This window comes from Rissa tridactyla, chromosome 1, assembly GCF_028500815.1.
Source record: "Rissa tridactyla isolate bRisTri1 chromosome 1, bRisTri1.patW.cur.20221130, whole genome shotgun sequence".
Taxonomy (NCBI): Eukaryota; Metazoa; Chordata; class Aves; order Charadriiformes; family Laridae; genus Rissa; species Rissa tridactyla.
Genome location: NC_071466.1, coordinates 39,245,677 through 39,270,581, shown reverse-complemented (window position 1 = coordinate 39,270,581; position 24,905 = coordinate 39,245,677). Strand labels below are relative to the sequence as shown.

Genomic DNA, 24,905 nt, shown 5'->3' with positions numbered 1-24,905 from the left:
TTTGTTAGGAACAGTTTGTGTTCAACACAGTACAATTTTTCACAAAGACATCTCAGTATAAGACTGCCAGTGAGTGTATAAACTTAGCCTGAAGTAGTAGTTTTTGCTTTCACCGTATTTCCTTCATTAAGAAAATGTATTAACCCAATAGCAAAAAAAACCCCAACCAATCCCCAAAAAATCAAAACTGGGCATAAACTTCTAATAAGTTATTCTACCTTTTTGAAGAGAAAAATCAAATAGGCTGCTTTAACAAATCTTGTCCTAATACGTGCTCTCCACTCTCATTCTTTTGAAAAAATGTTTGAGACATAATTTATATGACATGTACATATTTGGGAAGTTTCACACTTGCTGCAAAATGTGTATTTTGGTGTTACAGGACCTGCAGCATGTTTATGTGAATTTCTGACATATGTAACACTCTTCAAAAGCACACTAAAAATACTGGGCAACAAAAACAGTCATATGCACAAGGCAATAACGTTCACCAGGCTGCTGTACTCTTTATTGAAGAGTGTTGGTGGCTCGTGTTTTCTCTTTTTCTTGAATGAGAAAAGCAAAACTGTGAGGGAAAGAGGTCCTGAGCTATTCAGTCAAATGCACACTGACTACTGAAGAGTGAAACTCTGGGGACGGAGACTACCATCCTTTTCTGTAAGTGAAGGAATGCAGATTCTCCCCATATAAATGCCTGGTCCAATATTTTATTTTAGCAAGTACCATATTTGTTAAAAAAAAGTATTTATATATTGCCTAAGCATTCATATTAAGGTATTGCAGGTATTTGAGTTGTATTTGTATTACTGGCTTACCGAAAAAAGATATTCCTTAAATTTTTACAGGACTTTACTCTGCAATATACAAGGCACAAAAGAAGACAGAAGTCTAGATTGTAGGGATTTAATACAGTGCAAGGACTCGAAGTCACGAGGCCCAGTCAAGCTTCCTCTCACCTCATTGATGGTTGCACCAAGACTGAAGCCTGAAGAAGCTAAAAAGGTCACTATAGAGAGAGACATATTTTTAAGTGATCCTGGTAAAAAAGTAGACTTAAAAGACACTCAAAAGATGGGGTGAGACCAGACTGATCACATTTTTTTAGTATGATACAAAAGATTGAAGACTTTCAGGAGCAAGTTTGCCTCTTCTTCCGTGGGGAAGTCAGCTTAACAAAAGCCTTCAACTCCTCTGACGGAGCAGACGCAGGATATATGTTTAAATGCAGACTTCTTTCTCTAAAAAAAGACGGGACTAGGAAAAACGTATGGAAGCTGAACCCAAAACTTCCTTCTGCTGAAAAGAGAATCAAGAAGATTTTCCAGACCACACTCGAATTGCTGTTTATTTCATGATGGTTTCGGGCTTCTGAGCCTCATTTTATTTTGCACTGGAGAAACATGAAATGTAAGCATCTAATGAAATTAGCATGGTCTAGGAAGAGAATGTGGAAAGCTGTCAAATGAGACTAGGAAAATGTAATTGTAATACGAGCTCTTAAAATGAACTACTTTTTGGAGAAGGTGCAAGATTAGAACGCAGGAAGAGGTGCCAAACATCACACCACATAAAGAGCTCGAGCTGAAAGTACAATAGCTCTGTTTCTGCTATCACAATGTCAATAAATAAACATAATGAAATTCGTGACACATTATTGCATTGCTCTGTATTGCCTCTATTCATTTAAAAATGAACACGTTTAAAATAATTCACGACTTGTCAGATGCCTGTGAGCAGTGCAGTTAGACTGGTGCTTTAAGCGGCATTTGTGAAGATCATATGAGAGCGCTTGATGTGACTTATATCAAAGTAAAGATGGAAGTATGGGAAAACACAACAATAACTACTTCACCTGAATCTGCTAGTACAGTTGCATCCAATATATTTACACTGTTCACCAATGATATGTACTTATTGAAGCTAGTCTGTCAATAAAAACCACATTAAGAAGCTTTTGAAAGAACTTCCCTGTCAATTAGGCTGCAGATACATTCTATCGCTCCAGTTTTTCTGTCAATTTAATATACTGGATCATATTAACAGTACTGGCTTGTCAATAAGGCAGATCCGAATCCTATTAATGGAGTTATACTGCCAATATAATCGGCTTCCTATTTATTGAGCTCCCCAGTATTTGGGAAAGCTGTGAAATGGGATTATAAGGTTAGGTTACACACATCTGTCTCTATATTATATAAATATTTCAGGAATTGTATCCTGTTGTGTAAAGAAACACATGTAATAATGTTTTTCCATTACGTAAACTTCAGATGACAGAACAATGTAATTGTTTACCATTGCTGAGAAAACACTAAATCATTCTCATTTATCACATTATATTTCCTGCATGCTCTAAGTAACACTGTTATTTTATAAGTCTACCTGTGTGCCACACATACAGGACTCCTAAGAGATGTATGCACTCCACCCCACCTGCACAACATAATATCTGTTCCAGAAAATAACGGGAAAGGGATAAAACACATTTTAGGAACAAAATAGGAAGCACTCCACAATTTCAATGCTTATTTAGACCTTGTACTGTGCTGTATAATCTTGGTGGAACTGAAGCTTGTAAGTATAACTTTAGTGTAATCGAAAACCCTGGAAATAATTAATAAGAGGTAGTAGTTCATACATAAAAAAACAGTAAAAGTTCAGCAAGACTTCTATTTAATAGAAGCCTTAATGAAGTTGAACATTAGTTGCTTTTAACCACATTCAATATTAAATAACTACTTTGACTGGATTAGCAGAATATACAACAGACCATTAAACCTGATTATATTAAAAAAACCTTTTGCTTAAAAAAAAGAAAAAAGAAAAAAGTAATTGCATTAAAATGTACTGGGCATTCTCTTATGAAATTAACTCTCTAGGTCTAACTTGAAAGTACGGATTTTAAAAAAAAACATGGTCCAAAATGACAGTTAAAGGTCAATGAATCAAGTTGCCAATTATATTTTCTGGTAGCAGATGGGTGCAATGAAACCTAATGATTGAATTTGAAACGCTTTAATGCACCTTTTATCTATGGCTCCCACCATGTTGAGCCTACCTCAGTATTCCTAACAGATATTATGTTTACTCCATAACAGACTCACCTACAACTAGCTAAGTAGAATGAAATCTGCACTTATCACAACATTGCCTCATTCTAAGAATATCATACCATGAACCCAAAATAACAATACCTTTGGGAGTGTATCTTTGATAACGTTAGTTTTGTTGGTTTTTTTTTAATTTTTCATTCCAATCTACATGTTACATATGAAGTCTGGAAATTAAGACATTAAAATTAGAGGGAAACCTAAAAAAATAGTGCCTTGAAATTTAAGGAGATGATCAAAGTATTTGTTATAATTTCAAAAATATACTCTCTCCTTGTGTTTAGAACACCTTGTTTCTGTGTGGAAAAAGCCTTTTCTTTTCTTTCTTTCTTTCTTTCTTTCATGCACACAGATTCTACAGTGCAATTGTGAGCTCCTGGCATTTTATTTTTAATTTTGAGATATATCTGAAAGCTCTTACTCAGCAGGAATTCCCAGTGAAGCCAGTAAGTGTTGTAGAATTTGTCCTATTCTTACCACTGCTGTTTTCCCGTTTCTAGGAGCAACATATCACAAATGTTTTCTAAACAGATAAAAGCTTATAAACACTGCAGTACTATATGGTGGAGAAGGAGATCAAATTCTGGCCTTTTAACACTGACAAATTGTTTTGTACTCATAATATTTAGTAAGGGGAAACACAGACACTGGATATTTTAAATCTGTTAAGTTTGTGTTAACATCTATCCACTATGTTTACCTTCTTCTGTCCATCTCACTAAAGGCAACAATAAAACTCCCACAAGCCATGACCTGAGGTCCGCTGAAATCAATGGATGTTTTCAAATTGGTTTCAATAGCCCTTGGATCAGTCTGCTTAGTTCAATTAGGGGATAAGGGAGTCTTTACATAGCGTGCTACATTCCCACAGATACATATGTTGTATGCTGAAGAAAGCTGCAAAGGAGCAGGAAGAAGATTACAATAGTGATAGAAAATGAGAAGAAACTCTTAAACATAATATTCCTTTATCCCAGCATATGGTCTTCTCTATGGATGGCATTTAAACAGATTTGTAATGGCAGTGACAGGGAAAGGTGATTAGCTAGGCAGCAAACACTGTATGTGGCACAAGACTCCGGTGCTGTGTTTCTTCCCTACAGAGTGAAAAACATCAGCAACGAAGATAAAGCAGGACTTGATTCTGAAGCCACACTGCCTGCACAGAAAACACACATAAGGAGGAACTCTGAAGCTTTCTTCTTAAGTGACGATCAGAAGAAGAGAGGTAAATCTAGATCACCTCCTTTCTTTTAAAGCTGCAAACTTATCCCCTTCCTCATCCTAAAATCCTTCTCCAGAAAAACAACAATTCACTTAAATTACTTAGGAATTAGGAATAAAATCACAGATGTTAAAACTTACGTTATTACCTTCTGTCTAATTTCTTCTTTTGGTCATGCAACTATTTATCTCAACATTTTGTTAAAAAATCCCAACAAAGTATTCTGTAAACAGTTTGTGATGGGATGCAAAGCCCTACTTTCACACAAATACCTTGGCATAATTATTTCCTCTTAGTGCTAGAAAAAGACACATCACTAAATATGCTGCCAAAATAATGGTTGAATTTATGACAGAATAGTAGATCATCAAACTTTACAGCCTCACATGCCTGTGCAAGGAGATTTTCAACTGTAAAATGGTGATGGGTTGATTTATTATTTGTGACATAAGATAAATAATTCAGGCTTGAACAAATTTAGCAAGAGGTTCTGTCCCTAAATATATTTTAAAGCCATAACAGTCATGTGCCTGTGATGAGGTACCACATAAAATGGAAAGTTTGATCAAATGCACCATGAATATAGTAGCAGTGGTCAAGTAGGCTTGGACAGAAAAAATAAGGCCTTTTGGCTATAGGGCTTTGTATAACGATCCACAACTCTGTCACTTCAGTGTTAACCTACTGCAATGTCTTCATGCAGGACTCTATATTAAGTTTATTCAGAACGAGTGAAAAAAATAGTTATCTTTCTCAATAGGATCACCTCATCTTGAGCACAACATGTACTTATTTAGGGATCTCCATAGGTAATCTGTAAACTCCTGGGTATTTAAGGGCTGATTTTCACGGGTAAATTCATAACAGCCTGGGAAAAAAAAAACACTTCTGAATTACCCCTCTCATTACAACTTGCCATATAGAGAGTCTGAAGTCAGATTTTGCTGTTAAGATAAGGAAGATCTACATAAGAAATGTTGTCTGCAAAGATTCCACGATTAGGAAAAGTCTTCTTTCTGTTCCAAACCATTGCTGGTTTGTCAACATCTAGGACGCTGTTGGAAGTTTCATCAGGGATAGAGAGACTGTACATGAATACTAATATTTGACTGAGGAGCTAGTTAGAATACAGTGATTAAATTATGCGTTTGCCTCTGTATCTAATTAGCAGGATGCTCACCCAGCACATGAGCACCTTTTTCAAAGAGAATGCATGCAACAGCAACTGAAGGATGCATATATATATATTAAGTTTTTTATTTATTTATTTAGTCATGAACCTTCATATCACAAAAGTTCCCAAACCAACATTCAGAAGAATGTGTCAGGGTAAGTCTCTTTCAAAATGGAAAAGAAATAAAGATATGACGAGTAAAATGCAAGAAATCCCAAACAAAAATTCATGCAAAGGGTAAAAAAATAACTTTTTAAGATTGTTCATACTGCTCTTCCTGAATATTCAAACCGGATAATGTGTATCATAGACTAATGCTGCTCCCTGCAGGTGGATCATGAGCCCACATGAAGCCACACCAACTTCCAACTTCACTGGAATTCAACATGGAGTTAGGTGCTTAGCTGCAGAAAGTAATCTCTGGAAGCATGCCTTTGCGTGCGTTTCTTCTACACCTGAACTTGTTTTCAGGTAGAAAAGCTCATTAGGAGGTGAATTAGATTACTTCCATAGAAAGTTACTCATTTACATAATTTCAAAGACATCTTAACTTACTGGTGGTTCTTTCTAAATAAACACACCATTGTGCCATTGGGAATAAAACAAAAGCCATACAATACTAAGGGACTACTATATGGCCTTCAGTTCACATACAACTTCATTAACTTCACAGTGAATTGCTAAGAATCAGTAAACTTGTGTTTGTTGGTTGTTTTTGTTTCAATCTTCACAGGCATAAAGTAATAAAGTACAAAATGCCCTTCTAAAATATGCTAAGATCAAGAACAAACCTATTCACTTTCCATGAAAACAGAATTAGGATCTTACTCCTAGGACCTTGTACATCAAACCTCAGTGTAGAGACTTTCCAAGGTAATGGTATAGAGCCCTATTCCTTAAGATTTATAATAGGATTGCCGCTTTAACCTTAACCACAGCATAACAAACAGCACCAATGTAATCATAATCCAAGCTACCAGCAACCTTAAGAATGTGCATAGGAATAGACAGATACTGGCAGAAATTAATCTGCCATTTTCACATATCTGCCCAAGGGAGGTATTGTAATTGCAAAAATTTACTCTTAGACTGCTGAGACTCATAGTAATTATGTTTCTTTTTTAATAGAAATAGCCACAGGTAGTAACAAATTGGGTTCTGAGATGGGGAACTGGGCATGCATTCTAACCCAAATTACTATGTAATTGTCTTTATTATAAAATACTATAGAAAACCTATGACTCAAAATTTAAATCAGAACAAAACCTTTCCTTTAAGTAAACTCTTTTCCTCCTATGGCTATTCAACTTGTATGCCTATTTCTTCATTTACTGGTATCAGCAAGACCAATATGACTGCAAGTAATTTATCTTTAGATAAAGATCTTTGCCAATACTAACCAAAATACCTGAAGCTTACATTTGCTTAATAGAAATAGCTTTCTCTTGCTTTACTTTCATGCAAGTAAAGTAGACTAACATGTAGGTCAAAATCTGGAAATCTAACTACTCATTCCTAAGGTTCCTTTGCGAGTATCAGGGGAAGAAAAGAGTGTGTGTGGTCTACATATATTTAAAATGAACTGAAATTCAAGTTTTGTTCAAAATTCTGGAAGCTGTTTGAAACAAATGAGCACAGGAAAGTACTTAAAATTAGTTATTTCATGCTTGAAGGAATTATTATTTCATTACTGTCACATTATTGTGATAATGAGACATATACTGTTAGGAAGGATCATTTATGTGGTGACCAATGAATAAATAATAAAATAAATTCATGCAGTTACTTCTGCCCCTTGCAATACTATATCCTGTTAGTCCTGAAAAGAAGGGGGTGTTTAAACAGACAAAATACATTTACAGATTTAGAAAAAATGAAGACTACGCATTGAAAGAAATAACATAAAACATTTTAGTTTCCCCTCTTTTTCACCCCATGGCTACAAAGCTGACTGATACATTCCTTGCCTCGGAGCTACGAGATGCAAATTATCATGTGCTTTTAATACCTAACACGGTTGATGGAAGCAATTGAGTGCTCATTATTCTCATGTGCCACGTGACTTATACCTCCTTTTCATCATTACACTCGATCCTGAAGTCTGATAGCAGGATGCACACTTTTAAGCAAGATGTATAACTTCCACCATGAGGTGGAAAATGAGGTCCTTCCTTACCTATACTCTTGCCTCGGGAAAAAAATGACAACAGCATTTGTCTCTAAACTTGATGCTTTCTAGGTTGCAGCAAAAAGTGCAGATTGACAGCATCTTCCAAAACACTGTTACACAGCTATGTGCAGATCATACACAATATAAAAAAAAAAAAAAAAGATGCACATTGGTTGTTAATAATGCCTTTTATCCGGCTAGATAATTCTTTTGAATCCACGCTGCTCTCCAATCTATGCATCTCTGCATATGCATTCATACACACAGTTGTATCATCTGACATATAGTCTAGAAATCTAAACAGTTTCTAAGGCTTCACGGCTGCCATTTTTAAAAGGCTTTTAAATTCATTATTTCCCAGGCACTCTAAATTCCACTATATTCTTATTGTCATTTGATCCACTGAAATGATGAAGAGATCAGAAAAGAACACACTTGGTACTTTACAGCTGTAGCTGGATAATCTTGCTCATGATCATCAAAGCAGGATTGTTTTTATGATCTTCAAATCTGCATATCGTATTACGCAAGTCTATGTGAAAAAGCAAAAATATCAAATATCCAGACACCAGGACTAGCTCAATAAAGTACTAGAGAATGCAGTTGGAGGCTAAGTGAAACGAACAGCTTTTGCAGCTTTGCAGTGTTTTTAAAGCAAAGGAGAGAAGCAACAGGGAGCAGTTCAGCTAACACAGACTCACAGATTCTGGGCTGAATTCTGCACGTGCTTGTGCACATCAGGAACTCCATTCCTGTAAGTGAGCTATTTAATTCAGTGGTGCTACTGACCTAAATTAAAATACTCACTGAATAAGTATTTTAGGGATTGTGCCTTGAAAGACATAATACTAACTCAATCTATAAATTAGTTTCCATAGGCCTTGAAATTACTTATGCACTGGTTAAGGACATGATCCCGCTCTTTCCAGATTTGTGGAAAAGCAGTCTTTTCCTCAGTACTGGTAGGAACAAAGCCCAAGTGCTGAATCTGAGGTGCATTATTAAAACAATATTCTTCCTTTTTTTTGTCACCTTTAAAATGTTATAGTATTTAAACATTTTCATTAAGAATTAATGAAAATTTGTTTAGCCCACTTCAGCTCACCTTTTTTTAAAAACCGAGTTGTAGCTAAACAATCTTAACCATAAGCGGTTGCTTAGCAATCAGCAAAGAACGAGACAGAAATACAGTAAGTAAAGAAACTGACTGATATGTTCGGTGTTTGAATCATGGCATTCATTAAATACAACAGAACAACACCAACGGAAGTTTGAAACAAAGTTCTATTAATAAAAGAATACGTATAACTGTCTTTAGGAACAAATTATGCATTTAAAAGCTACAAATTGTGATTCACATGTCTGCTCTCTATAAAAAATCCCTTAGCTATTATTAAAAATACATTAAAATCCTTCAAATTTTGATGAAGCCGTTATTTACCTTTTGTTTTTAATTCAATTGTCAAGTGTGCTTCCAATGATTTTAAAACCAGTATATATCTACAAAGCAAGCAAGAGTTTATAGCTTTGAAGACTTGAAATTGATTTTTAATGCACCAGCTTTCAAACACTACAAAGGCTGCTCTCTGCTGATAAAGACAGTAAACAAGAAATTGTCCTTTAAATGTTCCCTTTAATGTTTTTCTTTAATTAAAAATCAATCAAAAAACACTGCTACATTAAAAAATTTAAAATTAAGACATTAAAGATTTTTTAAGGTTTTTGACACATGACGCATTCAAACTAGAATGAAAACTTATGACGTTACTTTTGTTTACTTGTGTTAGTCTAGAATTTCTTTGCACTGTAAACATTGTTAATCAAGAAATAAAACCACATAAAAGTAGTTTATCACTGAAGACAGCTATTTTTATTGACTAGAAATTTTAAAAATATGATGAAATAAAACTAGACGTTATAAAAGTACTGAAGTAAAATGCTTTTTTAATACCTTTAGATTATTTTAATATATTCCTTTCCTCTAATCAGACCAAAGCCTATTTATGTAGATTAGTTACATCTAGAGTCTCATTTATCCAACCTGTATTTATCCTTTGATCACAAAGCTTGTTAACTTAAATGGTCTTTTATTGTTATGATTCGTTTTCCCATAATTATGCAGTTTAACTGCCTGATTTTTTTTGAATAAATATATGCAAACGCGCCAATCATATTCAGCAGTGTTATGCTGGATGCTCAATGAACTGTAAGAGCCATTTCAATACAATAAAACTGCCTGGAAGTGTTCCAGGGCAAGGACTGCAAATACCAGTAATCATAGTGTCACTAGAACTAGTACAGGCAAATACAAGCGTGTCACACATATATCAATAGATGGTCTGAAACACTGCCTGAAACTAATTTTGCATGTCTATCACTGCAAGAATTTACAATGCATCGATCAGAGGTCCCACCCACACAGCTGAAATTGTGCATTTGTATCTTGTAACAAGGCTTTTCCTTTCTCTTTTAAAGTCCTCCTTTGGCGTGCCGTGGAGACTGCAGCATGCAACCACCCAGCAGGGAACACGATGCAATTAGAAACTTTTCTATTATGGGCAAAATTGTTTTATGAACCAGAGGAACTCTGATCTGATACACACATCACAAAGCCGGTAGAAAGGTCCATGGATAAAATAAAATACCGTTCACTTGAAAGATTTTACTTGCCTAGATTGCTTATAGTGTACTAAATTGAAAATAGATCAACAATAGGCTGATTGTCTTGAGGGCTGAGAGAGGAAATATCCCCTCACTGCATGAAAGCGAGATGCACCTGGACAAGTAACACTAATGACTGGCTGAAACTACGCAGTAATATCTTTATATGTAGAGGGAGTCCTCACTTTTGAGGAGACATCACCAAAAAAAGAGCTATCTTCTCATCTCACGCAAGTGAGAGATGAGCTGATTGCATGCTATCCGTTCTGTACAGGTAACAATACTAACTAGTGGAAGCAATTCAGTAAAAGGAAGAGACGCTTCTCGTGTGACCTTAATAAGTAGGAACTGTACCATCAGCCTTTGGGATTTAGCTAGAAAATATATGACTGCTCAAGGAGGTTATTTAAAGCACTGCCTAATATCCTAATTAACAGGGACATTCATATGAATTTGCTTGTTCTTGAATGTAGTACTTAATACTGAGTATTTTATCTAAAATGCTTCATAATTTATCTATTTTTTTTCTTTCTCTTAGGATTTACAGTAATTAATCCAGAATCTTCTTCTGTTTAAAAAAAAACAAAACACAACACCATAATGTCTACAGCAGACTAAAAAACAAAGGTTGCATGAAAAAGACCATGACAAATATATTACTAAGTCTTAGAATGCTCCCTGGCTAAGATTTATGGCAGGCTGTACGCTACTCCATTTCATCTCATCATATCAGCAAAAGCAGCAACAACTAGTTAATCTCCTTGTTGCCCCCTTAAAAACATAACAAATGAAACACTTAAACTCAAGGAACTTTTCCCAAAAAACATTTTGCCACTCTCTTTCTAGTACCTTTTTCTTTTTTTTTTTTTTTATCTATTTAGGTAAGAGTCTGCAGTCCCCTGAGAGTTTCACTTGTTTCCCATATTGTTGAACCCTTTAGCATTAATTTCACCACTTCTCTTCTTACAGCCAAAGTAGAGATACAATTGAAAGTATAAAGCTCTCAGGCTATCATCTGTTGCAAAAATTTGTCCCAACTGCTCTACTCTGACCTTTTGACATCAAAGGATTGCTTCTATACTTTTAAAGATAAAAACAGAGCTGTGTTTCTGCTCCGGTCAACAAATCATTGTTTAAGTTCTTTCCACAGAAAATTCTTACCTGTTTGGAAATCCTAATCCTAGTGTCAAAGTGTCTTTTCTTTATACGTGCAGGCACTCCTCAGTTTTGAAGAGGTACCTCAAAACCTCTGCCATACATCTTATATGTTTTCTTCAGAAAGAAAACAATAACCCACATAGGTACACTTATTATATGTAGAATGAGTGTCTTGCATAGAGAAACCTAAAACTAATTTAACTAGGCATTTTAACTTTTGTAGAAACAATGGAAAAAAAAGAGAGATCAAGCAGGATCTTTAAAGACATATGGGTAAATATTACCCAGTATGTTATTGTTTCCTGAGGAGGAAGGTAGTGAAAAGGAAGAAAAAATGCTGGGGGAAAAAAGAAAAAAAAATATCTTTTTTCATCTGAAAAAAAAATTCCAACTGTTTTATAGCCAAACGTTGTGACTCAAGAAGAAAGTATTTTTTAATTACATTTTTCCCTCATTAAAGAAGCCAGGTTGTATCTATGCTTTCTTAATACCAAGATATATTTGTGAATATTTTACACATACTTAATGATAGTTTTCCATGTAACAATATTTGCTGAATTTTAAGAATAATGCTATATTAGGCACACTGTCAAAAATATATGAAAACATGTGAAAATATATGTTCAGCAATATGTTCAGTGGAGTCTTTGATTTCTTATTTCAGCTGCGCATTTGACTGTTACAGGTCACAACATAGTTATAAAGTCTTCTAAATTCCAGTCCCCTTACTTGTTTGCAAAGAAGCTGTAAGAAAACATCACAAAAAGCTGAAATCTAAAAATAAAAGGCCCAATCATACTATTCTTAGCTGCACTCTGTAAGGCTCTTAGTTACAATTTACTCTTGAACCACTGAAATCATTGATGAAGTCAAAATTATGCCATTGACGGAAATATGAGTAAGAACAGGCCTTTTCATCAATGTGGGTAAGGATAACAGAAACCTGACCAAATCTATTGTTAAAAGATAACTCTTCAAAGGATCAGCCATCAAAATTGCACTGGTAATCACAAATTTGTGTGAATTTTCCCATTTAAGATTAGGCAGTGACAATGAGCACCAAGATGAGAAAAGCTCGGACAACTTTCAGAGCCGTTGAGAGCTGTGATCCAGTAAATCCTGTATGACTTACTTCATGGCTTTTATTTTAACTGCACTAACTTTCATCAACTCTTATACTTTATAAACCAGCAAGTTCTACAGAGACATTATTATCCTTAATTTATTGGTTAATGAGGATTTCTGTTCTGGCAATGTCATTTTCTTTCTCATAATATCAGTATTCTACTTCAGACTCTTAAAATGTCTTTTTCTCTATTACATTTATTGTTCTATATTACAGCATTTCATCTCGGAAAGTTCTCTAGATCTCATATGGATCTATATATCAGGAATGATCCTTGTGAAATAATCTTGCTAGAAACAATACCGGCAAGGAGCTCACAATCAAGACCAGAGCAGGTGTAACACAAAACAAGAGCCCCGTTCTGCTCCCCCTGCCTGTTTCAGCAGCCAGGGCAGATGCCATAGTAAGCAATGTGCTGCCAGATCTGGTCCTAAAATGTATGTACTTCGTGTTACGTACTATGCAGTGTATTTTGATGAATTATGAAATGATGTTTCTTTAAAATATAGAAAAGATCCTATCCTGAAATTCTTACACAGACGACCCTGGTATTGACTTCATTCAATAAGTGAAACTAAAGCTACAGAACGATGTAACACAAAATCATATTAACTGCAGACTGTATTTACACAATGCAAACACTCACAGGAGTTATTTTGGAAGATGTATAACCTTATAAAAGACTGTAAAAACTACCATAATGCATCTTAGCCAGGTAGTTACGAAGTTTCATCTGACGACAATTCAGTGTCTTTAGATACAGCCCTAGAATATGCAGCTGTGAAATTTTGAGAATTACAGACCACAAACCTGCAAACTTGCAAATGTGTAGAACTGCCCCAGTATCCTTTTGGTGCAAAATATTAACTTCTACTAGCTCTAGTGAGAGAGAATAATGTTCCTCATTTTCAGTAGAAGATATAGAAATAAAAAATTAATACCTCTGTTTTCAGGTAGGAATTCAAACCACTGAGAACAAATGCAACTTCTGTAAGGAAATCTGCTTCTCCTTATACTGCAGCAGCTGCAGACTGCTTTTTGCAATCTTGAAATTTATGAGCTGAAGTTTCTCAAAGTAAAGCCTTGAATAGTGTATCTAAAGACAGAGAAGCACTAATATGGCTTATGGTTTTTATTTGCCCTGTAGACTTTGTCTTCTCAGGTACTACTAGACACCTGGCAATGAAGCTGCACTGGGACTTGACAGTAATCTGTTGACGCATCATAAACATCAGGTGCCTGAAGTATTAAGAATGGTCTGTATTTTATCTTAAAATGCTACAGGACTGCCTAGTACGGCAGCTTCGGTGATTCCCATCTTCAGAGCTACTTGCAACACAGTCGTTCTTTTTTAGCTGTTGTGTAGCAAAAGCTGTGACGGCTGTTTTCTTTATTCACTCCCACCTCATTCCTGATATATTTACAAACTTCTCCAAGTTGCATCACAAGTATAATGATAAATAACCTCTAGGATCATCAGTACCCCTTGTTCTACACTACTGTTCTGTCACTTTGAGGAACGTATTTCTAGAACTTATTTGCTTAAAGAAACTATTTGTTCCCCTTTATCCATCCAATCTTTTACCTATTGGAAACCTGCGAGAAGAAACTGCCTCTTGTTCACCCAGGGAAGGAGAACTAATTAACTCAGAACTTTTTGGTAGCAGAGATATGAACATACATGTGTATATTTGTACATGATATTTCTTTTTCTGATATCTGCTCTTCAAAATAAAGCAAAATCCTGTTTCTCTTAGTCAGGTGAGTAGATCAGCTTGACTTACTCATCAGAATGAGATGAGCAGAATTTGACCAGCAGTCTTTAAGGTCCAGAGTGAACAGAAATCCTTCAGGTACTTAGAGTATCCATTTTCTCCTGCTTTCCTATTTTTTCTCCCCAGTAAAAATGAATTATTCAGACCTTAAGTGATTCAAAAGTTGCATGGAATTTTGAATCTGGCAATGACAATTGTATAGCACTGGTGTATATTTAAATATTTTTAACTGACTCATGTTTGAAAGCACCGTTTCTAAAGTATGTTTAGAATATGACTGCTGAAGGTAAAAGCAATGAAACACGACGAAGTGTAGAGCTGTTCTGACTTCCCAGTCCATTACCAAACACTGTTCTTCATCCACATCAACCTCGTGTGCACATCAAATCACAAATGGTCTATTTTCATAAGCCCTAACCACTTGCTAGTCTCTTGTGCCAATAAAAGCCACAGGTATACTGCATCCTTGGCTATCCATCCAAAATTTTTTACATATATATATATACATGTATATGTATAATATGTATACATGTTTAAACTACTTAATTTTTATGGTACTGAAGAAGTTCATTGATTCATATGAGTAACATATGCAACCATGGCACATAGTTGGATGCTACAAAGTAGTGAGTTTTAACAAATTGTTAAACCGTGTGACTAATGTCTAGCAGAAGTCACTTAAAGAGAGGTAAGAGTACACCGCTCTTACACATCTCAGGCAATATTTTCTTCAGCTGCTGGTCATTTTGGGTCAGTCTGAAACCCATAGTCACTAATTAATACTTTACTCCACAGGTATTCATTGATATAAATTGAGTTATCTGTAGAATAAAACACTGTTCATGAGAAGTAGGGGAATCATAAAGCCCATTGACTTTACAGCTTTTACTGCAAAGCAAAAAAAAACTTTTATGCATGCCTAATAAGAGGGAGAAAATTTGTATCTTACTGAGAAAGAAATTATTTATTTGATTTTAAATATTTATAGACTCAATTGGATGTACTAAGTAATATAATATTTAGTATGTGTATATATATCCATGGATATATATGTACATACGTGTGTATATACATACATATATATAAACATAAAGTTTTAATAACAGGCTCCTCCTAGAGAATTCTGCCATTAAACACTTGCTGACAAAAAGAGAGTGAAGAAAAGCAGTCCCATTGTATGAATTATACAGTGTGAGATTATTGTGGCTCAGCAATATATCTGGAAAAACTGAAGTGAATATTCACTAGAGAACACTTACACAACCATTTACCTTTCCCTTACTGAGGTAACGAAGAAAACTGCTTTTCTGAATTGACTAATGAAAGGAAATGATAAAGCAGCTGTTTGGATTCTGTATCTTTTTTTCCACTGGCTATACCTTTGATTCCTAACTGTGCAATTTACTTTTCCAGGCACAGGTTTCCTGGAGTGATTAAGGATATAGTAGATCCAGAGAGAGGGCCGATCCTTTACTATTTTTCCCTAGGTTTGCAGTTTGAATTTTACATGAGGCAGAAGTACAGGACCAGACACAAAGTAGAATCTACATTCTAAATGCAAATTTTATATAAAATTTACACCAGGGATGTGGAGATGGAGAATACAAAATGTATTTTCGTAATGCAAAATACAGTGAAGAGTATCAGATTTTCTCATCTAACTACTTTAAGTCTGGGCCTTTCCTAACTAGAAACCATCCACTCTGTTTCATACTGTGTTTTTGTTTTGTCAATACAACTACAAAACATAGTATCAATAAGTATGTTTGAACAGGTTGTTCACTAGGGAAAAATGAATGTTTCCTAATCTACTGGCTGGACCATCTAAACATCCAAAACACTCTGTGTAGATGTTCAGGGAAAGCAAAGACATTATTAGATAAACCAGTATGTGCTACAAGGAGTTACGGTTAACATTCCCACAGTTGTTGTAATAAAAACTGTTATAGAAACCACAACACAACTTCTTAAGGGAGGAAATTCCTCTTTTAGCTTTATATAGATCTCAGGAAAAAAAAAAAAAATCATGATTGATATTATACAGTGAACACTGTAAAAAAAGGAATCATATTTTCCATAGGGATTTTACACTACAATTGAATCTTTACTACTCAGTAGCATCAGTACATGAATTAATTGCTGTATATAGACATTACATGGTTGTAGGAAAGTATAATTTTCTGTCTTTTAGTAACTATTACACTTGTCAGTAGAAAAAAAATGTGTTGGTTTTTTTTTTTGCATTCTGACAACTCCATTTTACAGTGAAAAAGTTGACATTACTTAAACAAGTGTCATTGAAAGTTATTTGTTTTTTAAAGCATGAATTATAAATCAAATTATCTCCGGTTGCGCCCTAACCTAAACTCTTTCCTGAAGTGTCACTTTTTGTTAAAATCACTTTCAGATTTTAAGTATTGCTCCACGCACCTAATTGATAGCAACACAAATTCATGATAGGCATAAAATGAAATTGTTTCTGTGACACAACTCAATAGCAGGTTGAGGATTAGTTCACAGTGACCTTGTACAGACAGCCTTTTTTCTTTTTTTTTCTTTTTTTTTCCCCCAGTTATAAATCAATTTACAAGCCATCAGTTATTGGAATTTTGGTTGTTTAACCTGCCGATTACTGATGGCCACTTCTATTTAGTTTAAAACATTAGATGCAGCTGGCAATTAGAACATTCGGTGCTCACAGCCCGCAGGGTGTGATAACTCAAAGGTATTATGAATTTTCTTTTGGTACATCAAGTGTCTATGGTGCAACTTCTTTCCCACTAGCTGCATATACAAAATGAGTCTGTGTCACTTCTGATACATTCAGCTCATTCCCCTATGACTCAGAACAGCATATTAGAGAACCACAGGATAAAACAGATATGACATTTCAAATATATTAATAGTCATTATCCAGAGCCTGCTTTCAATCCAAACGTTAAAAATCACTTTGGAACATACCTGTAGTGTTTGAATGTTAAGCTGCATTAATCATGAAGCAATACTTTAAATTAAATCAACTGGAGCCAAATTCTGCCCTCACCTTCACTCTACGAGTTCACTGCTCTGGAATACATCTTCTGAGTTTGGACTTTAAACTACCTGCTGAAAATTAAGTCATTCTTTGATTAGCACCCTATATCCAATGGTCCAAATTCTGCCATTTCTCACACTCACGAAAGTCGGTAGAGGACAGTGTGGATATAACTGGCAGAAGAATGCAGCCCAGCTGTAATTTCTAAATGAGCTTTCGTAGAAGACAGAGCATGTAAGTCTTTCTCTATAAAGCAATCATCAATATTGACTCAGGCTACTGGAAATCTGACTAGTTGTTTTGCTGGTTTATGACAGGATGTGAGGGGTTTTTTTACATTTGGGGGTAGGAGGGAATCACCACATACATTTTCTTTCTATTTGACTAAGCAGAATTTTCAACACTGAAGGTTTGGTTGTTTATGGAGAGAGGAGGAGGCAATGGGGTCCCAATGATACCATTCTGCATCAAAAAAATAAATATTTATGTATATATATTCTAAAGAAGGAAATTAAAAAAATTAAAAACATACATCTTGGAAAGATAGCTCATATTTACATACAGGATTGGAGGGCTATAATACACTGTTGCAATAGATGTCCTCAGTGTGTAGAGTTTCTCCCACATCCTGTTAGTTACTGCAGATGATATGACTGCTTCAGAAACACCCTCCCCCCTTCTCCACCCCAAAACAAAGCGAAGTGAAACCTATGGAAGTGCCCACCTCTGTCTGACGATCTTCTGGGAAAATACCCCAGCGTGCCCCAAACGTACTAAACGCCTGCCTGCACTCTCACATGCACCTCGTTTGCACTGCCATAACTCTATTTCAGTGGGCATTTACTTTTGAATCACACGGGAAACACCTATGTGACAGCAGAACCAGACCCACCAGGTGTGGTCTGGTTCCACTTTCATTAAGTCCACCTCTCTTTAGTGACTTGTGTTGGTCCCTTCAGTGGTGCCTTACAGCAGATTTCACTGCAGACAAAAGGTAAAGTTAAACCAGCGTCTAAAGTGAGGTCCAGGGAATTCTAAAAGTCTCCTACCTGAATTATGGACATCCGGCTCGGGGGAGCCTCGCTGGCGTTAGTCCCTTGCCCTGTGAAGCTGGTGTGGCAGCCCACATGTCCCTGGGGTACAGTCAGGTTGTTGGAGGCGGGCTTCAGGTACATCACCTCAGACCTGGGAGAGCTGAGGGGCAGGCGGGTCTGGTAGTCAAAGTACATGGGTGAGGTGGCCAGGGATGGGCTGCTCACCACGTTCATGACATTGAGGGGGCCCCGGCTGTCCTCGCCCTCACTGGGCACCAGCATAATGTCATTCTTGCTGATCTTCTTCTTCTTGCCCTTGCCCCCTCCACTGCCACTGCCTCCTCCTCCCCCGCCACTGCCTCCCCCTCCTCCCAGCTGAGGGTGGCTATACTCGGCAATGCGACAATTATAGGTGCGGATCTCCTTGTTCTCTCGCTTGCACTTCACAGCAATAGTGATCATGGCAGCCAGCAGGATGATGGAGACAGTGCTCAGCGTCACGATCAGGGGCAGTGACAAGTCCCAGTGTGGTCGCCGATGCTGCTCGCCATTCACCTGTGGCTCGCCAGCCTCGGGCAGGGGCCCCGCCAAGGCCCTGACAATGAGTTTGGCCACTGCAGAGAGGCTGGGCTTGCCATGGTCACTGACTTTTACCACCAGTTCAGCCACAGGGCTGAGCTCCTCCCAGTAGGGGTGCAAGGTGCGTATCTCACCGCTAGTGGGGTCCATCTCAAAGAGGTGCTCCTCATTGCCTTCCACAATCTCATATGTGAGACGCCCACTCTCCCCAAAGTCACTGTCCAGGGCACGGACGGTGCCCACGGGGTAGCCCACCCCAGCATTGCGTGGCACCTGCAGCTCAGCGGTGTCATTGATGAGAGCGGGCAGAACGATGAGGGGTGCATTGTCATTGACATCGAGCACAGTGACACGTACCGTGGCATTACTTTCACGGTGGGGTGAGCCCGAGTCTTTGGCCAGCACGCGAAACTCAAAGTGCTTTGTCTGCTCATAGTTGAAGCTCCTCAGGGCATAGATAGCACCATTGGTAGGGTTGACGGAGACATAGGTGTAGATGGAGACATCACCTACATGCCCAGGCAGAATGGAGTAAGAGACTGTCCCATTTTGGCCCAGGTCGGGGTCCTGGGCCAAGACTGAGCCCAGGTACTCTCCAGGGATATTGTTCTCGGGCACCTGTAACACATAGAGGTTCTTGCTGAAGCGGGGTGGGTTGTCATTCTCATCGAGGATGCGGACGGAAAATGACTTGGTGGAGTTGAGTGGAGGGTTGCCCCCGTCACGTGCCACAATGGTCACGTTGTACTCATCCTGTGCCTCACGGTCCAGGGGCCTGTCAGTGACCACAGTGTAGAAATTGTCATAGTTCTCCTCCAGGGTGAAAGGGACGGCTCCGGGCCCGCTGCCACCGCCCAGCACCCGACACTGGAGCTGCCCGTTCTTGCCTGAGTCACGGTCGGTGACCCGCACCAGGGCAATGACGGTACCTGGTGGGGCAGCCTCACTCAGTGCTCCCTGGCGAACGGAGACAAAGCCAATGGTGGGTGCATTGTCATTGCGGTCGATGAGGCGGACAGTGACCTTGCAGTGAGCAGGGATGGGATTGGGCCCCAGGTCCCGAGCCTGGACATCAATCTCAATGAGGCCACTCTCCTCATAGTCCAGGTTGCCCTTGACACGGATGAGACCACTCTGCGGGTCGATGCTGAACAGGTCACGGACGCGCTCGGGTGCGTAGCCACTGAAAGAGTAGAGCACCTCTCCGTTGGTACCCTCATCGGCATCGGTGGCATTAAGGTCGATGACAGCAGTGCCCAGTGGTGCATTTTCTGGCAGCTCTACCACGTAGGAGGCTGCTTCAAAGACAGGGCTGTTGTCATTGGAGTCAATGAGGCGCACGTTGATCTGCACTGTGCCCGAACGTGGTGGGTCGCCGCCGTCCAGTGCCGTCAGCACAAGGGTGTGGTGGCTCTGCTCCTCACGGTCTAATGGCTTCTGGATGACCAGCTCTGGAAACTTTGTGCCATCACCACGGGACTTCACATCGAGGGAAAAGAGGCCGTAGTCATCCCGGGTAAGCAGGTACGTGCGCAGCCCATTATCCCCAGCGTCTGGGTCATGGGCGCTGGTGAGGGGGAAGCGGGTGCCCGGCGCAGCGTTTTCTGAGATGTCCATGTCCACCTGGTCAGAGGGGAACGCCGGTGCGTTGTCGTTCAGGTCTTGGATCTCCACCTTGATCATGCAGATCTCCTGGTCGTTGGCGAACACCTCGAGGGACAGCTGGCACTTGGCGCTGCGCCGGCACAGCGCCTCACGGTCAATGCGCTGCTTGGTGTAGAGCAGCCCGCTCTCCCCGTCCACGTCCAGGAGGTGAGGGGCCGAGTTCTCCAGCACCCGGAAGGTGGACTTGGGGCCGCGGCCACCGCCGGGGCCGCCGCCGGGGCCGCCGCGCTCCGCGGGCAGCATCCCGCCTCCCGCCGCGCCCGCCGCCAGCCGCGCATCGCGGCCGATGTTGCCGATGACCGTGCCCGCTCCCTGCTCCTCCGGCACCGAGTAATTCAGGTTCTTCAGCGACAGGGCGGGAGCCCAGCAGAGGAAGAAGCAACAAATGGAAAGGTACATCCCCGAGCAGGGGTGAGGGGGGCAGCAGCTGCAGCGGCGACCAGGGTTGTCCCCGTCTTCTCTGCCTCCTGCGCTGGGTTTGTTCTTCCTCTTCGTCCGTCGGCTGTCTCTTTTTTTCTTTGCTTTCTTTCTCCCCACCCCTATATTTTAAGTTCCTGAACCTGTTGCTCTAAAACATCTGCAGAGACACAGGATGAGAGGCAGCAAATGGACCATGTAGCTCAGAGGGAGGGAGCAATCGGGGGGGCCGGAGGCGTGGGGGGCGTGGGGGGGGAGCAGCTTCGGCAGCCTTTCAGCAAGCGCTGGCCGTGCTTGCAGTCCCCTCGCAGTTACTTCGGGTGTCCAACTTCGGCAGTGGGAGGATTTCAAAAATCAGAAAATTTGCAAAAGATCTTCTCCTCCGCGCAGGCGAAGAGTTCCCGGTCCTTGATTCCCCGGAGATGTACAAAGGATAATAAAAATAATAACAATAATAAAAAATCGGTGGCAGTGGCTGTTCTTTCTAAAAACGATCAAAAAGATTTCTTTTTTAAATATGTGTATTTATATCTACATAGGAAAGGGGGGCGGCCACAGGTCTGTAAGCAGGGCTAGAAAAGCTTATTTGCTACTCATCGCTTGTGATGCGATTGATGGAGTGGAGGGGTGGGAGAGAGACAGAAGGGGAAAAAAAAAAGTCTCAGCTTGTTGTTGAAGCCCTCTTCGTGTGCAGTGAGAGGCAGTGAAATGTCTGATTGCACCGCGGGGTTGTTGGTTTTCAGGGAGTGTTTTGCTGCATTTAGAGATCTAATCTTGCATTGCTTGCGGCGGAGAGCTGCATCTCGCTGCCATCGGTATTTCCCCCCTCTCTGTCTCGTACACCCTCACTCTTTCCTTCCCGAATCAGAAGGGGAGGGAATGAGGATTGCAGGGCAAGAGGGGAAAACAAAACACACCAAAAAAAACCCAGCAAAAACTAGTGTCCGGATTTGTAGTTTCCTTTCTCTCCCTCTACTACCAGCCTCACACTCGTCCTTTTGTAGGGAAAAAAAATTAAGAAACCCACCAGCTGACCGTCATCATTAGCAGTAAATATATATTTTGAGAGAAATTACAGGCTGTGTTCAATCAGATGCACACTTGGGTTTCTTTAAGACAGGCCAGTAGCCGCCGCCACCACCACATCCTTTCTCTCCGTGTATCTCTATGCGTGTGTGCGTATGCGTGTCTGAGGAGCTGCACTTTTCTCGCTGCAGTTTAATTCCAGTTTGCTTTTCTCTCCAGCCGAGAGGAAATCAACAGGCAACCCGTGGCTGGACGCATAGATTTTAAAAAGAGAGCAAGAGAGAGAGAGAAAGGAAGGGGGGCGAGAGGGGGGAGAAAGAAAGAAAGAAAAGCCACCACACACACACACTCTCTCTCTCAGTCTCTCGCTAAAAGGGAAACAGTCTCTGTATTCACAGGGCTGCGCTGTCAAGTGCCTCTCTTTTCTTTCTATTCAGCATCTCCTTCCAATGACACTGCCGCCTAGTCCTCTTCATTTAGGGGAGGGGAGAAGAAGAGGAAAAACAATCCTGGCGATAAATAAAGTGGTAGATCTTTTAATCGACTAATTCGCTTATATTAAACCCTATGCAGTTCCGCGATTGGTGTGATGCATTTTTTGCAGTCCTTTCAAGATTTAACAGTCTCTCTGGGCATCTTGGTATAGGGCAGAAGAGCGGGGGCAACGCCAGATGCGTTCCCCCCTCTCTGATATACCGTTCCCAGCGATATGGTGTATAGGTAAATATTGGGGAAGGGTGACTAAATTTTATTTCAGGTTCTTTTAACAACCAGAAATAAATGAATGGCACAACCAGAAATGCAGGTGTTTCAATCTGCTGGATGAGTCAGATCCAGCGGAACAAATCACATTCACTATCGCCTCATGTTCCTCCCTTCACAGACATTAGTTGCAGCTTCTTCCTAACGCTTCTCTGACTCACTCTATAGACAGGAAAAAAAAAAATTAATCAGATTTATATTTTCTGGGGGGTGGGAGGGGTAAGGAAGAAAGGGAAAAAAAAAAAAGAATGGGGGTGGGGTGGGGTGTCGGATCCAGCTACACTTTTACTATACCTCTTTCTCCGGGAGACTGAGGATCAGGAAAACAAGGCTGTTATCCACTCACTGGCACAGAGGCGCGTCTGTCTCCTGCTTTGCTGAGTGTTTTTAACCACCTTTCCTCAGTGTTATGTGTGAAATAAGTCAGAGATCTTTCATATTAAGAGGAAAAAAAAAGCCAAACAAAACATAGATTCCCAATACATATCTCACAGATCTAGTTCCGAGTCTCAGTTCTGCACTGTTTGGGTTTGTTTTTTTTTCTCCTTTATTTGAGTCCAGACCCAAAGTACACAGTTAATTCTGCAACCTGTGGTGGAGAGGCTTTCAAAAGGAAAAGAAGAAAAAAATAAAAATTAAAAATAACAAATATTCTTCTCTGCCTCATTGATGGGTGGCCCCTCTCAAACAGCCGGTCGCCAGAAGTCTTAGCCAGGCAGCACGCGAAAGCCACGCCGACGCCCGAAAAACCAGATCCATGTCAACCAGCCGCCCCGCCAAGGGAAAGTGCAGCGAAATTCAGAGAAAAAAAAATTCAACAGTTGGAGCCGCTCTCTGCCTCTCTCACTTCCCCCCCTCCTCCTCCTCCGCGCCTCCCTCACTGCAGCACTGGCGGGGCCGCCGCGCCGCGCTCTCCCAGCGCCGCTCGCCGACTGCCGCTATTCACCTCACGCCGCGGCTTAAACATTGATACGGATTCCCCGCCAGCCAATCGGCGGCGGAGGCGCCGACCGGCCCCCGCCGCCGGCCGGCCAATGGGAGGAGGCGCAGGGGGGCGGGGCGTGTGTGAGGGGGGGCGGGGCGTGGCCGCGGCGGGCGCCGGGTGTCATTGATTAGATGGGTGCGCTGGGAGACGGGCGACGCGCGAAAGGCAGCGGGCGAGCGAGCGGGTTGCGGGGGCTTGTCGCCGTGCGCCGCAGCGCCGCGCCCCCAGCCCCCCCCCCCCCCAACTGCTCCCGGCTTCGCTTTATTTATTTATTGACTGACTGATTGATTGATATACCTCCCATTATTTATTTATTTATTTATTTATTGATACACACCCCCCCCTTATTTATTTATTAAGGTATATTAACAAATCTCCCGTGATGACGGGGGGAAAAAAAGGGGAGAGGTGGGGTGGTGGAGGCGCGGACACCCCCGCACTCGTCCAAAGCGCCGGGAGGGGCAAGGACTTGACTCTGCGACGCGGTCGTGTTTCTCTCCCACCCCCCACCCTCCCACCCTCCTTCCCCCGCCCCGTGTCGCGTCTTCCCCCCACCCCGTTCCTCAACGAGGGCCCCGGCGCACTCCCCCTCGCCTCGCCGCCCCGGGGATGCATGGCGCGGGGGTGGAGTGGATGGGGACAATCCCCCCACCACCTCCGCCCCGGCCCTACGGGAGCCGCACCGAGCGGGGCTCGCCCTCCCCGAGCATCCCCCGCCGCCCGCGGTGCCGGGGAGCGGGGGACGGGCGCGGCGGCAGCCCCGCGGTGCGGGTCTCGGGGCCGCAGCAGTGCCCTCCCCTCCTTTCCCTTCTCTTTCCCTTCCCGTCCCTTCCCCTCCTTTCCCTTCCCTTCCCCTCCCCGGCGCGGCGGCCGCCTCCGCCCCCGCGGCGGCGGGAGGGTCTCGGCCGGGGGCGGCGGGCGCGGGGCTGGCGGGGGTGGGGAATGACTGATGCTGGAAAGGTGAGTGCTCGGATTGTCTCGACCCGCGCGTACCGAAATGAAGC

The 24,905-nt window shown here is 40.8% G+C and overlaps 1 protein-coding gene across 6 annotated transcripts in view; it reads right to left on the bottom strand.

The window, feature by feature from the left end:
• PCDH17 (protocadherin 17) overlaps window positions 1–23,831 on the bottom strand; it is a 141,888-nt gene extending 118,057 nt beyond the window's left edge. For 5 of the 6 annotated variants that reach the window (XM_054187698.1, XM_054187690.1, XM_054187693.1 and 2 more), the window contains exons 1-2: window positions 23,211–23,831; window positions 18,483–21,535 (exon numbers count right to left, since the gene is read on the bottom strand). In XM_054187698.1, coding sequence (XP_054043673.1) covers window positions 18,483–21,110 — 2,628 coding nt within the window. In that variant the 5' untranslated portion in view covers window positions 21,111–21,535; window positions 23,211–23,831. Of the gene's footprint in view, window positions 1–18,482; window positions 23,079–23,210 lie in introns of all 6 variants that reach the window. The other variant, XM_054187691.1, reaches the window with a different exon arrangement.
• Window positions 23,832–24,905: the final 1,074 nt, after the last annotated feature.